The sequence below is a fragment of the Schistocerca nitens genome, chromosome 4, assembly GCF_023898315.1.
Source record: "Schistocerca nitens isolate TAMUIC-IGC-003100 chromosome 4, iqSchNite1.1, whole genome shotgun sequence".
NCBI classification, from domain to species: domain Eukaryota; kingdom Metazoa; phylum Arthropoda; class Insecta; order Orthoptera; family Acrididae; genus Schistocerca; species Schistocerca nitens.
The window spans coordinates 600,580,706-600,593,756 of record NC_064617.1 but is presented as its reverse complement, the minus strand read 5'-3'; the positions used below and the strand labels follow the sequence as shown (position 1 = coordinate 600,593,756).

At 44.1% G+C, this 13,051-nt stretch overlaps 1 protein-coding gene across 1 annotated transcript in view; it reads left to right on the top strand.

Moving 5' to 3' along the window:
* LOC126251796 (transient receptor potential cation channel protein painless-like) overlaps positions 1–12,545 on the top strand; it is a 57,420-nt gene extending 44,875 nt beyond the window's left edge. Inside the window, exons 4-5 of the mRNA XM_049952431.1 lie at positions 1,941–2,297; positions 9,690–12,545. Of these exons, the coding sequence (XP_049808388.1) occupies positions 1,941–2,297; positions 9,690–12,060 (2,728 nt within the window). The 3' untranslated portion in view covers positions 12,061–12,545. The remainder of the gene's footprint in view (positions 1–1,940; positions 2,298–9,689) is intronic.
* Positions 12,546–13,051: the final 506 nt, after the last annotated feature.

Below are 13,051 nucleotides of genomic sequence, written 5' to 3'. Positions count from 1 at the left end.
AACCACCTATTAGTTACGTCCTGCGTGTCAAATGCCTCATTGGGCTGTCAGTCCACTCTAAGACTTGCATTATTTTAAAGGGGCAAGGCAACTCTTCTCGTCAGCCCACTCTACAAGCCTCCAGTGAGCCACTATGGGTAACGGTCTTTTACTAGGTACCGACTCCAGATTTCCTCTGCCCACAGTTCTCTTCACAGTGTTAGCTGGGAAACTGTTTGATATGGATCTACATTCACTGACAGCAGCTATTCCTGTGACGTATCAAATCGATTATCATTGACAAGGCGTGGCACTGATCTTCGGTCGCTGTCAGTTACGATCTTTTCACTAACACTATTCTACATCAAATTTCATGGCTGTGTCTGGTACCCCTTTCCTTGTGTACACATTGGGCGCTCTGCATCCATACACCAATAAAGATGGCGACTTCATTTACAGTGTGGCGCGGGGGTACTTACAATGACTTGAGCTCCTTTCTGCCACTATGACTTGCCTCCACTTCCACCCATCTAATTGTGCTGATTCCCGACATCTGACTCGCACATACGTACTGTCCAATCACGTAAGTGGAATAACCACCTTTTTCAGCGGGTACCGCTGCGAGACGTGCAGGAGAGGAGTCACTGAGGTTCTGGCAGGCACTGACAGGGACGTGGAGCTACGATGACTCCAATGCCGTGACCAGGTGCGCTCGTTTTTTCTGTTGAGAATCCATGCCACGAACAGCGCAATCGAGATGGTCCCATAGATTCTCGAATGGGTTTAAATTCGGGAAGCTTAGTGGTGAAGTGAGTACGGTAATCTCACCCCAGTGCTCTTTGAAGCACGCACACACACTGTGAGCTGTGTGAAACGTTGCATTCGCCAGCTGGTGGATGCCATCGCGCCAAGGTAAAACCAACTGCATTTGGGGATGTACATGGCCCTCAAGGATAGATGCATACTTCTGTTGATCCACTGTGCTTCTAGAATGACGAGATTACCGAGGGAATGCCATGAAAACATTCCCCAGACTTTAAGACTCCCTCCTCCTGTCTGGTCCCTTCCAACAACTGTTGTGAGAATGTCTTCTTTCAGATCTTTCACGCCAATGGAGCATAAAACAACACTGATCTGGAAAGGCCTCCTGTTACCACTCGGTGGACGTCAAGTTGCGGTACTGGTGTGCAAATTGCAGACTTCGTCGCTGACGACGAGCAGTCACCATAGGTGCATGAACAAGGCACCTGTTGCAGGGACCCATACAAAGTAACGTTCGCTGAATGTTCGTTGAGGAGACATTGTTGGTAGCCCCTTGCTTCATCTGGTCTGTCATTTGCCCAACAGTTGTACGTCTATTCGCCCGTACACATCTTCACAGCTGTCTTTCATCCCTGTCACCTGTGGTGCATCGCTGTTGCCTCAGCGCCGGCTTTGAATAGCGTCATTTTGTAATTCAGGGGTATACTTTAATCACAGGAACACACAAAGAGTTTACAAACTTAGCCGTTTCGGAAATGATTTAAGCCTTGGCCCAAAAGTCAATGATCATGTGCTATTGGACGTCAGATACACTCAATTTCCACATTTAACAACAGCTGCATTGTTTCCTGCGTCTCCCATACATGTTTTATATACCTTCAACTGCTAGTGCTGCCATCTGCCGTCTGAGGTGACTATTGCACGTTGACTTTGAACATTGGTTGTGGTCACATTAATGTGACTGGACCATGTATATTACTTCACTGGCATCACGTCACTAGAGTGAACGCCTAGTACTAGTTCTACATCACCTACAGGGCTCCAAAGCGACCAGCGTGCTCTTGTAAAGGGATGATTAATATTCTGTCCAGTGAGCTTAACACATCAGTTCATTCACTGTGTTTGTTTTCTCCTTGTGCGAGCGACATTACACTCAGCGAATATAAAATATTTAAGACAATAGGTACGTGTGTTTGCAGAGAGGCTGGTCGGACACTGGACCTGGACAAGGCGACTGCAGGCGGGCACACAGCTCGCCAGCTCGCTCAGAAGGTGTTCCCGGACGTTAGCCTCCCAGGTGCAGGGCTGCCACAAGACGACGCGGTGCAAGAGCTGCTGTCTGCGCTGAGTGAGGGCGAGTCGGCGCGCTACAGACAGCTGTTGGTGGCAGCTGCCGCGTGGGGGTTCGACGCCAACCTTTGGCTGGACGAGCCCCTGGGCATGCGCCTGTTGGAAGCCGCCTGCCGCCTGCCCACTCACCGTTCCGCACCGGACTTCGTACGCGTTACACTTGCCGCTGGCGCCGATCCCAACGCCATCAACCTTAAGACTCACAGGTACTCTCACTGTCTATTGTTGCCCCGTAACGATATCAGGAATCACCCCCGCAGGCTATAATTTTCTCTCTGTACCGCACCTTCTTGTGACAGTATAATACAGTCTGGTTGGTCTACCTCTTGTAGGATCTTTACATAGACTTCCGCTATCTGATCAAAAGTATCCAGATACCAATTAGAAGACATTAACATGGACTGTATCAACCCTTCATATTTATGACGGTCTGAACTCTTATGAAAGACAATCTGAGTGAGTTATTTGAATAACTGTGGAGGAATGGCAGCCCATTCTTCCTAAGGAGTCGAAACCAAGAAGCTAGTGATGTCGGACTTTGAGTTCTGGAGCGAAGTCGATGTTGTGACTCATCCAAAAGGTTCCGTTGGGTTCACGTCGAGACTCTGAGCAGGCTAATAAATTTCATAAAATGTTATTGTCCACAAACCATTGGTCACAGACTCCACTTTATGACAGGGTACATTGTTTGTTGATACAGTCATTGTCTTCGAACTGTTCCTCTACTGTATGCAGTATTTGATACTGTAAAATTTGTTCATAGCCTTCTGCATTTAGCGTTTTATAAGTGCAATAAGGGGACCACACCCTAAACACGAAAAATACCCCATATTCTAACACTAACTCCTCCCTAATTCACTGACGGTACTACACGTGTGGCAGATAATGTTCTCCATGCATTCACCAAACCAAAACCATTCCATCGGGTTTCAACAGGGTACAACGCGATTAATCTTTCCAAATCATTAGTTTCCAGTCATTCGCTGTCCAGTGGCGCCGCTCTTTGGCTAACCTCAAGCGTCGCATAGCAATGACTACAGAAGTGTGACTGATGAGGAGCTGTTCGAACATTGTATACCATTCTTTTTAACTTCCAACACATTTCCTTTGCTCTGACTGGACTGTTGGTAGCACTTTGGAACTCACGAGTGATTTCTTCCGCCAGTTTCGTGCGATATTGTACAGCCACCCTCCGTAATGCTCGGAAGTCCCTGTCTGTCAAATCATGTGCTCTGCCTCGTCTTGTCATTCTTTCAAATTTTCTCTTCACAATCGTCTTGGGACGCTTTCGAATGGTCGAAATGTCCCTGATGGATATTTTACTCAGGCGACAGCCAATGACTAGACCACATTCGAACTTACTGAACTCTCCCGGCCAACCAACATACACTCTGGCTCTTTTTATATTGATAATTCTTCCTCTTGTGACATCTACTGGTCAATTCTATATTACATAGGTATATCAAGAGACTTCCGTTCAGATGATGTATCTCTTCTCCTATTTGCTTTACACTAGAGTCCAAAAATTAGACACATCAAGAAATTTTTCCCGAAGAGCTTGTTGAAAATAATATAGACTGGACTTAAGCGGAATTTCAATATATTTAGCACGAGGCACATGCTTAGAAAAGTTCTAATATCGAAATTATCTATTTTTTAGAAAAAGAGTAATAAAACCGCAACAGCAAACAAATAAGTATGAAAAATATTTTACAGAATCCGAATTCAACTGCCTCGCTAGCCTGTCAATATTTCTTACCTTCGAGAAATTCGTCTGTCGGAGCAATATTGTACACGTGGACACTTGCCCATAAAAAGATGTTTCGACCGAAAACAGCTATGGAAAGTCACGTATGTGACTGCACGTATTGCTGGGCGTTAAAAGTATTCATCCAATCACTGGCGAAGACATGGAGCTACGTAGGGCTGTCTATCACGATGCTTCCCAAGACTAGGAGCCCACCGTCGTCAAATTTCTCTTGAAATTGTATCTGATCCTTTTATTAGTGGTGCTTTTTCTATATTACATACTCCACTATAAACGGCTCGTCTATGAAGTGCCGTGACCAGAACACACATACTTTGTTATAAAAGTGCGATCTTTCTCGGTCTCTTATTTTTATTACTCCCGTTTATGAACGATATTTCCATGCTGATCATGATTTCAAACATGTTATTCCATCCAACACTGTCGAGTGATTTTTCTACGTCTGCGACTGCAGTACAGACAACTTGACTTCTCCTCATTCTTTCTGTTCTAAGCTGAAATTCAGAAATTGTTTCTCTGGTGCCTATTTGACACCTATTTGCATTTTATCGATCTTCCCTTTTTTCAACTCTCGTTTGTCCCGGCTCATCACGCCGTGGGGCTCCTCGTGATAACCTTGGTGCCTTCTGAAATGAAATGTCTTGGCTCCTTATTGGAGTATACGCTGCCCTGAGTGTTCTTGACATATTAAGGCCGTATCGGATCGGACTTTTAACACTTCATTTATCGAGCGGTATATTGCAATCGCATTACCCTAGATCGCCCCACGGACTGATTCCAAGCTTTAAATTGTCACAGGTTTCTCTACATGGCTTCCAAACTTCGTACTGTCCCAACTTGTTGAAGAACTGACACGCCGCTTAAGGACGTACACTGACGAGACGGTGTTACACCATGAATCTCCAGTTCGATATTTATCGAACTTACCTCTAACTAACATGGAGACGTTCATGATGTAACGAGTATTAAATGATTAAACTTTCACTCCATTTGGACTGATCATCATCACCAACCTCAGTATGAGGCGTAACGCCCACAAGTACGAACACATTTTTTTCGTTGTGGCATCGAAGCAAACAGCCCACAAATGTCGTATTGAGGATTTTCTTGCCATACTGTCCTTTCATGAAGAGTGCTTGCTGAGGGCTGGTATGAAGGTATCATCTTCCTGTCGCATCCCAAACACGCTCTACCGTTCTACGACTAAAAATCAAGCGATCTAGAGGCAAGTCAGCGATCTCTACATTCCTCAAGGCGTCTATCGTGTGAAACGCAGTGTTAGTTCTTGAATGATTCTGCTGGAATGTGCCATTCGGTAACGTGGTCATGAATGGTATGACCACAGGGTTTACCTTTGTTGCCATATACTGGCCAGCATTCAGTCTCCCTTCAACAGCTATCAAATCAGTCCTCTCGTCGTATCAGATATCTCCCTAAATCTTCATTGCATGAGTTAGAAACATATGGGTCTTTAGAAACGTTGGTTCCTGTAACCTTGTAGCAAGTCGTCTACAAAGACGTTGGAGTCGATCTGCCTACTAGAAACAGAGGTGAGAATCATCGCTGAACACTACAGAATGCCACTTACTGTCCCAGCTGACTCTGGCTATAAATCACGCTAGTATCTGTTTTCTGGTAAACGACACCTGGTAACTTTAGATCTCAACCGAGCTTGCAGTAATTCGGTCCCGACACGACAGTTTGTGATGATGGTGCCTACAAGTTTCGCATGGATTTCATTTTTTGTCATCTATCAACTCAGACTGTATGCTCATTAACAAAAAGCAGAGTACGATCTTGGCATTTGCAGACTCTGATGAAGATTTCGTACCTCGAGTGAAATGAGATGTTTTGAATTCTGAAATGGATGCTTTTATACCGAAAAACAGATTAAGGGGATACGGAATCACCTATCCCCGCAATGTTAATATATGCCTACTATAGGGAACATTTTCTCACAAACTACTGGAGACAGAGAGGTAAAAATTTTACTGTATGTGCATTCATATGTTAGAACAATACTGAAACAACAGTTTATTGTCAAAGTATTTTCTTACAGAGATGTTGTACATTTATTTTTAAGTAAATTTTTTCCATCGCTTTTTACTAGACTATCACCCCTAAGTCTTTTGTAAATCAAGTAATTAAAAAATCGTTGTTTCAGTATGTAATAGGGACCTATGTCACTACGTCATAAAAATTTCAGACTTCTAGGTTGACCAGTACCTGAGATAATGTTCCTAGATGAAGTAAAAAGTAAACTTACGGGAAACGGAGAAAGAAGATTAAAACATTCCTGATCCGTAGCTAATACCCCCTTCACAGTCTTCATAATCATCTTCAAGTCTTCTTTTGGCACCCCTCTGCACCTGTCTTGCTTTTTTCACTAATGTCTTGATTATATTATCAGCATGCCTTAGTCTGTGCTGATCTAAAAAGAACATAGCACGTACCGTACGGGAACCAACACACATACCCAACTTTTGAAGGACCTGGCATTTAGTTATATTTCCAAGATTGAAGGTTGCCACAGCATCATACACACCAAAATGTAGTGTATTAATTCCGACAAACACTGTTTTTGGGAGACGATGCCATATCACACTATTCAAGCACTCGTTAGGGTTCTGCGTTTTTCCGTGAAGACATTTCATCAGAAGACTTCTGTCAGCCAGATCTCTGAAAATGGGCTTTATTTCTGCCATGATGGCTGATGGTAGACTGTGGTGGTGAATGTATTTCTCTCCTGTTGTTAGTCCCCTATTGTATTTACACCAGCTGTTTTCACCTTTGGGGCACAAACCATGTTGTGGATGCTCATCCGTGGATGCGGTGTGGAAATATAAAGCCCATATAGCTCTCCTCATTTCTTCAAGATTGCCTGTATTTTGCCTGATTGCAAGGCCATAGCAGTTCTGAATGTGGTCTATTATGGAATCAGTCAATCTTCCTCTGCCATCCAAGGTTTTCCCATCATCTAGTTTTTTCCCTTTCATAACTGATTTTAACCTTCTCAGCCTGGCACCCATTCTCTTCTGCACATGTCCTATACATTCAAGTTTGCTTATATTTACACTGTTCCCATATGGTTTGCTTTCCAAAACTTCTTTGAATGCTTTAGAGTCACCATCTCCCAGATATTTGACATAGCGAACATTATGCCACTGTGAAGAGCGATGAAAAATTTTCTTCACCCCAGCAACCTCCATGCCACCACTACTACCATAATAATTAGCAATACAGTCATCACTGTGTTCATTTTTCAGCCTGCCTGTGCACCTACAGTATTTAGACATTATTGCAACATCAATAACCTTGCCAGTATAAACACTAGTTGCTGTTACAACACCATTGTTTGAGGTGTGGCCCCTTTTCTGCCACGTGCCATCAAACGCCACTGTGAGGTCACGACTGCCGTCATTTTCTTCCACTGCTTCTTCCACAGCAACCTGCATTGACTTCTGTGCTACATCTTCAACTGCAGATCCTAGTACATAATTGTAAGCTTCAAACTTTGAAGGTGCACTTGGAAGATTTAGAACACCACATAGCATATCACCAGCTGCTTTGCCCTTACCAATTGCTCGCAATCCATAAACTAACCTAATATTTACACTATAAAGTTCAGTTTTCTTGTATCCATTATTTACAGTTACTGAAACCGAACTTGGAAACTTACAGCTGTATTTACAAACACTGCATATTAAATTAAACTGGGCAGCCAGGCCAACATGGGATTCTACTTTCAGAGAAACGTTTCCATGACATTTTTTGCAGCACAAACTGTTTTCAAGAGCTTCACACAATATATTCGTATCAATGAGTTCAAAAACTTCATTCCCTCTATCAAGTAAATTATATTTCTCTTCCAAATCTCTTAGTTTTTTATGAGAAGCACTGTTTTCATTTGGTGTAAGTTCGTTCGGCAAATCAGTAATAAGTGGATTCACATTTTCCAACAGTGATGATGATGAACTGCTTTGCTTTGCTAATGAATCATTATTTCTTTTCTTTTGCCAGTTCACACGCTTTTTAAATACTTTTGCTTTAGCTCTAGGCATTTTCACTGCGAAAAATGAAGCACTAAATACGAAATAACTCAACAACAACTACTTTCTTATATCACACTGTTTACAAAACAGTCCCGCCACAAAGTCAAAGAGTAACTTGAGGAAACCAGAGAGAAACATTTTCGGGCAACTAGTGTATAAATAGTCGCTGGAAACCGGGATATTTGAATTCATGTCACTTTAAAGGTACTGCCAAAAAGTTCATGGTCAGCCACGAGAGACGTGTATAACTAAAGCGCAATACCCGATCTCACAAATATATAAAAATAAAATAGTTATAATTGTAGTAGAGCTATGTATGATACGTCATTTTAAAGAGGAAACATGGCAGAATATAATACGCCAATAAAAAAAATTCGATTTTTTAACCCAAAATCCGATTCCGTATCCCCTTAAGTAGTTACTTAAAGAGAGTGATGTAGAATCCCTTTTCACCCTGTGACCATCTCCACATTTATTTTAATCCTCATCGCTCCTTATAAAGTTCATTCCTTTTTTGGGATCAACATGAATTTACAATTAAGGAGAAGATAAACATCTCAATAATTCTTTTTTTTGTATAATACAATTCAAAACATGGATCAACACGAAGTCCAAAGACGCATCGTTTGCCATTCAATATAAAGCCGTAGCAAGCATAAAACAACAAACGCAAAGTATGCTCTTCAGACTACCGTTGCTTTGACTCACATGGCATAACGACAATGGCTCCATGTAGTAGTCGGAAGCAAGAAAGGAACGTCTCACAGCAACTGAGAGGTAGTTCTTATGGAAGTATTGCTCATGACAGTCCAATCCGAATCGCCTCACGACTTACATTCATACACCTCCACTTCATCCCATACTATAGCCCCTCAATCCTTCCTCTTTTTGACCCGCTAGGTTGGCCGAGAGCGCTAATGCGCTGCTTCCTGGACTCGGGTAGGCGCGCTGGCCCCGGATTGAATCCGCCCGGTGGATTCACGACGGAGGCCGGAGTGCCGGCCAGCCTGAATGTGGTTTTTAGGCGTTTTCCACATCCCCTAGGTTAATATCGGGCTGGTCCCCACGTTCAGCCTCAGTTACACGGCTCACAGACATCTGAACACATTCACACTATTCCATGGATTACACTAGACGCAGACAGTTGAGGTACACTAATTCCGTCCCGGGGGGTATGGGGTGGCAGCAGGAAGGGCATCCGGCCACCCCTTAAATTAACCTTGCCAATTCCGATTAACCATGCCGACCCCATGTCACTGCAGGAAAAAGGCACAAGCAAAAGAAAGAAACGAAGAAAGAATCCTTCCTCTTCTTCTTCCCCATACTTCGGCCTCCCTCTGTCCCTACACTTTTGCCCTTCTTTATTTTCTTCGCCTGTCCTGAAACTGCACACACACGGGAAAGACGGTAGTACAGTGTGCCGGCTGCCACACCCTAGTTGCACCACAACATAGGCCCATACAATCGGTAACTCCAACCTCACACAATCAATAACTGCAACGCCACTTTCCTCCTTGCTCTCGTCCTCCAGGCTGTACACGAGTTACACGACACAATAAGTGTAGGAAGACATAGCATTGTATACGTGTAGAGCTGTACGACCGCTGCATCAGCAATAGACGCTGTCGCCTTGGCAAAGCTGTTATAAGCTAATTATAACGCGTCTATCCAAGAGACTTCTACTCTCACATGTTTATCGGAAGATTTAATATCCACTATGAATCGTATAGCTCTCAGATTCTTAGGAAGACCTAAAAATGTTTTTCTTCTCTAAACAGAACGGCTCTCCATGTGGCAGCAGAAGAGGGGAACGTGGCCGTTCTGGACTGCCTTCTGGAAGACGAGTCGGTGGACATCAACGCACAAGACCGTGATGGCGTAACGCCGCTGATGCTGGCCGTGGAGGCGGCGGAGTTGGACTGCGTCGAGAGACTGCTGGCGCGTAGCGACCTGCAGGCCGGCAAAGTGGACGCGCGCGGTCGCACCGTGCTGCACTACGCAGCGCTCGCCGCGCCCACCGACGACGGCGTCGACTGCCTGCGTCAGCTGCTGGAGAGGCGTGACCTGCACCCGGCAGTCCCTGACGCAGAGGGCCACAAACCGGCAGACGTGGCCGCCGATCTCCAGGTGCGCCAAATGCTGGAGGAGGCGTGTTCTCGACGGTCGCCGCCTCTCCTTGTCCGCCAGAAACGATCCATGCTGATTTCACAGCAAACTTCCCCGTGGCAGCGCTATTTCGATCTCCTGGTCATTGGCGACTACGAATCATTTATAAAAGACATCGACGAGCTAGGCGAAGAGGGGAGAGAGATTTTGGATAACAAGAGCGGGCAGTACACACTACTGCAATTCGCTGTTATCAGAGGACAGTGCGAGGTGGTCAAAGCTTTGCTCGATAAGGGTGCTGACCCCAACTGTATCGGCGTCTCCGACAAGCACGCTAGCCCGCCCCTGGTGATGGCCTCGTTTATAGCGTCTAAAGGAAAAGACAGCGTCGCTAAAAAAATGATAACACTGCTGCTACAGACAGAAAGGACCGACGTCAACGCCAGCAACGTCCGAGGGTACACAGCGCTGCATTTCGCGTCCAGGAACGCCGATCTGAATACGGTTGTTGAACTCCTCAACCGCGGTGCCAATATGAGAGCAAAGAGCTCCTTTGGCGAGTATCCGCTCAGTGCTGCGAACGTCGATGCGCTACTCAACAACAGTCTCAGTTCTACCGACAACTGCTTGCCGACTCATCTCCAGTACGTCATAAAATTCGACTTCAGTCTGCTGCTCACCGATGTCAGGTCATCAGTTCCTACGCCATTTGCTAAAATATTTCACAGGGACACTAAAGATCCAGAGAAAGCGCTTCTTGAGTCTGAGAAACGCATAGGTGCCCCAACACGTCGCTTGTATTCTGAAATGCGTTTCCTGCGTTTCTTAAGCCACTCAGAAGAACATGAAGAAGTTCTACACCACCCAGTAATCAAAGCATTCCTACACTTGAAGTATAAGCGAATAACGTGGTTATTGAGGCTGAACTTCATCTTGTACTTCACATACGTGCTTGCTTTTAGTTCATTCATATGGGTGCAGTATAGTAACACGGAGAAGCGCGACACCACTGCATGGATCGTCTTGAATGTGTTAACGTGGGTGAGCTTGGTACCAATCGCAGTAAGAGAAATCTTTCAAATGTTTCACCCGAAATCGTACTTCAGAAACGTTCAAAACTACAAAGATATGTTAATGCTCTCTGGCACAGTATTCACCCTAATTTTCACTCCCCAGAATGGTATTGGTATGTGGTGGACAACCCTAACGATAATTCTCTCGTGGTTTGAACTGTTATGGCTTTGTGGCCGTTTCCAAACACACGCGATGTATGTCGAGATGTTCAGAACGGTTTTGCGAAATTATACTTACTTCTTCACCATATTTTCTTTGATCATCTTAGGATTCTCGTTCTCTTTCTACGTGGTATTCTCCTCAGACAGAACTACAATTCCCAGCAACGACACGACGGTCGACACTGTACACTACTTCTCCCACCCCCTGTTCACTTTATTCAAAATAGTCAATATGATGGCTGGAGATATGGCCCCAGACATCACTCTCAATTTAGACGTCGTCCTTGCATGCTTCGTTGTCACTCTTTTCATGTTCTTTCTACCAATCGTTCTTTTAAATCTGCTGACAGCACTCGCGGTATCTGATGAACAAAAGATAAGAGAAAACGCCGAGATACTCAGCCTGAAGTCACAGATCGACTGTCTCTACGAAATGGAAAAAATTGCATCACGTCACTACGAGATCACTAAAGCACTGAAACTCAAGTTTCTCTATGATCGATTGGAAGTGTGGCTCTTCCGAAAAGGATCAGAAAAAACGCGGCTGGAAGTCTGGCCTAACAGAGGACAATTTGGTAAACTGGTAAGTGAGCTGAGCGGTGAAAAAATAGACACACCTGTGTCCGGCACGATAGACATGAGTCTGATAGAAGAAGCCAAGCAACTGCTGGCAGAACGGCCGATATTGTCAGAGAAAGAGGGCTTCGAACAACTCCATAAACTCGTCGAACAGTTGAAAATTGTTCAGATGCAGATGGAAAACTACAAAGTGGAGCTGGAAAATGCGAAGAAGCCAAAACGTCTGTAAACTCTTTCTGAGTGCGTCTAGACGTATTACTTGTTAATGCCTGGCGTCCTTCTGGAACAGCATAGGAAACGAGACTACGACATCAAGAGTTTCATGATATATAAGATGTATAAACTGGCGACCTTTGTGAACCCAGCCAACAGAAGAAAGTTCGTAAGAGGAAATAATAATCTTCCGTAATATTACTTACGGGCCAGTAAGCCTTGTGTATCTTTCTTCCCTGGAGAGGAAAATAAACGCAAACCTCAAAATACTGTGTCCCATTTCTCATCTTCCCAGAATACTCGATCAACTTCATCTCTTTCTCTCCAATTACACAGTGATGCCCACGTTGCTCAGTACAAACTCACTTGGTTGAACTACGCTTTCTACATACGTGCAACGTCATTCCCAGAGAACATTGTTGTTAGACAGTAAAAAGCAAGCAAAATGTGCTGGATTTGTACGTTATGTAACTGAAGAATCAGAGGTTAGTAGACATGATCGAATAATAAAGTGAAATTTCTCTATAACTGAGTGTTTTATTGTCTTTAGTATAGATAATTCGCTTTTAAGTTTCAAACTACGAATTTAATTCACAAGTGTAAATCTGATAGTACTATGAAAGAGACCACTGTAACTTTGAGTACCATTTACATTTAGTTCATTAGCTATGCCTGTCCAATTATTATTCTCCAGAAAGACTGCACATACAGGGTGGTCTATTGATCGTGACCGGGCCAAATATCTCACAAAATAAGCGCCAAACGAAAAAACTACAAAGATCGAAACTTGTCTAGCTCGAAGGGGGAAGCGAGATAGCGCTATGGTTGGCCCGCTAGATGGCGCTACCATATGTCAAACGGATATCAACTGCGTTTTTTTTAAACAGGAACCCTCATTTTTTATTACATATTCGTGTAGTACATAAACAAATATGAATGTTTTAGTTGGACCACTTTTTTCGCTTTGTGATGATGGCGCTGTAATAGTCACAAACATACGGCTCACA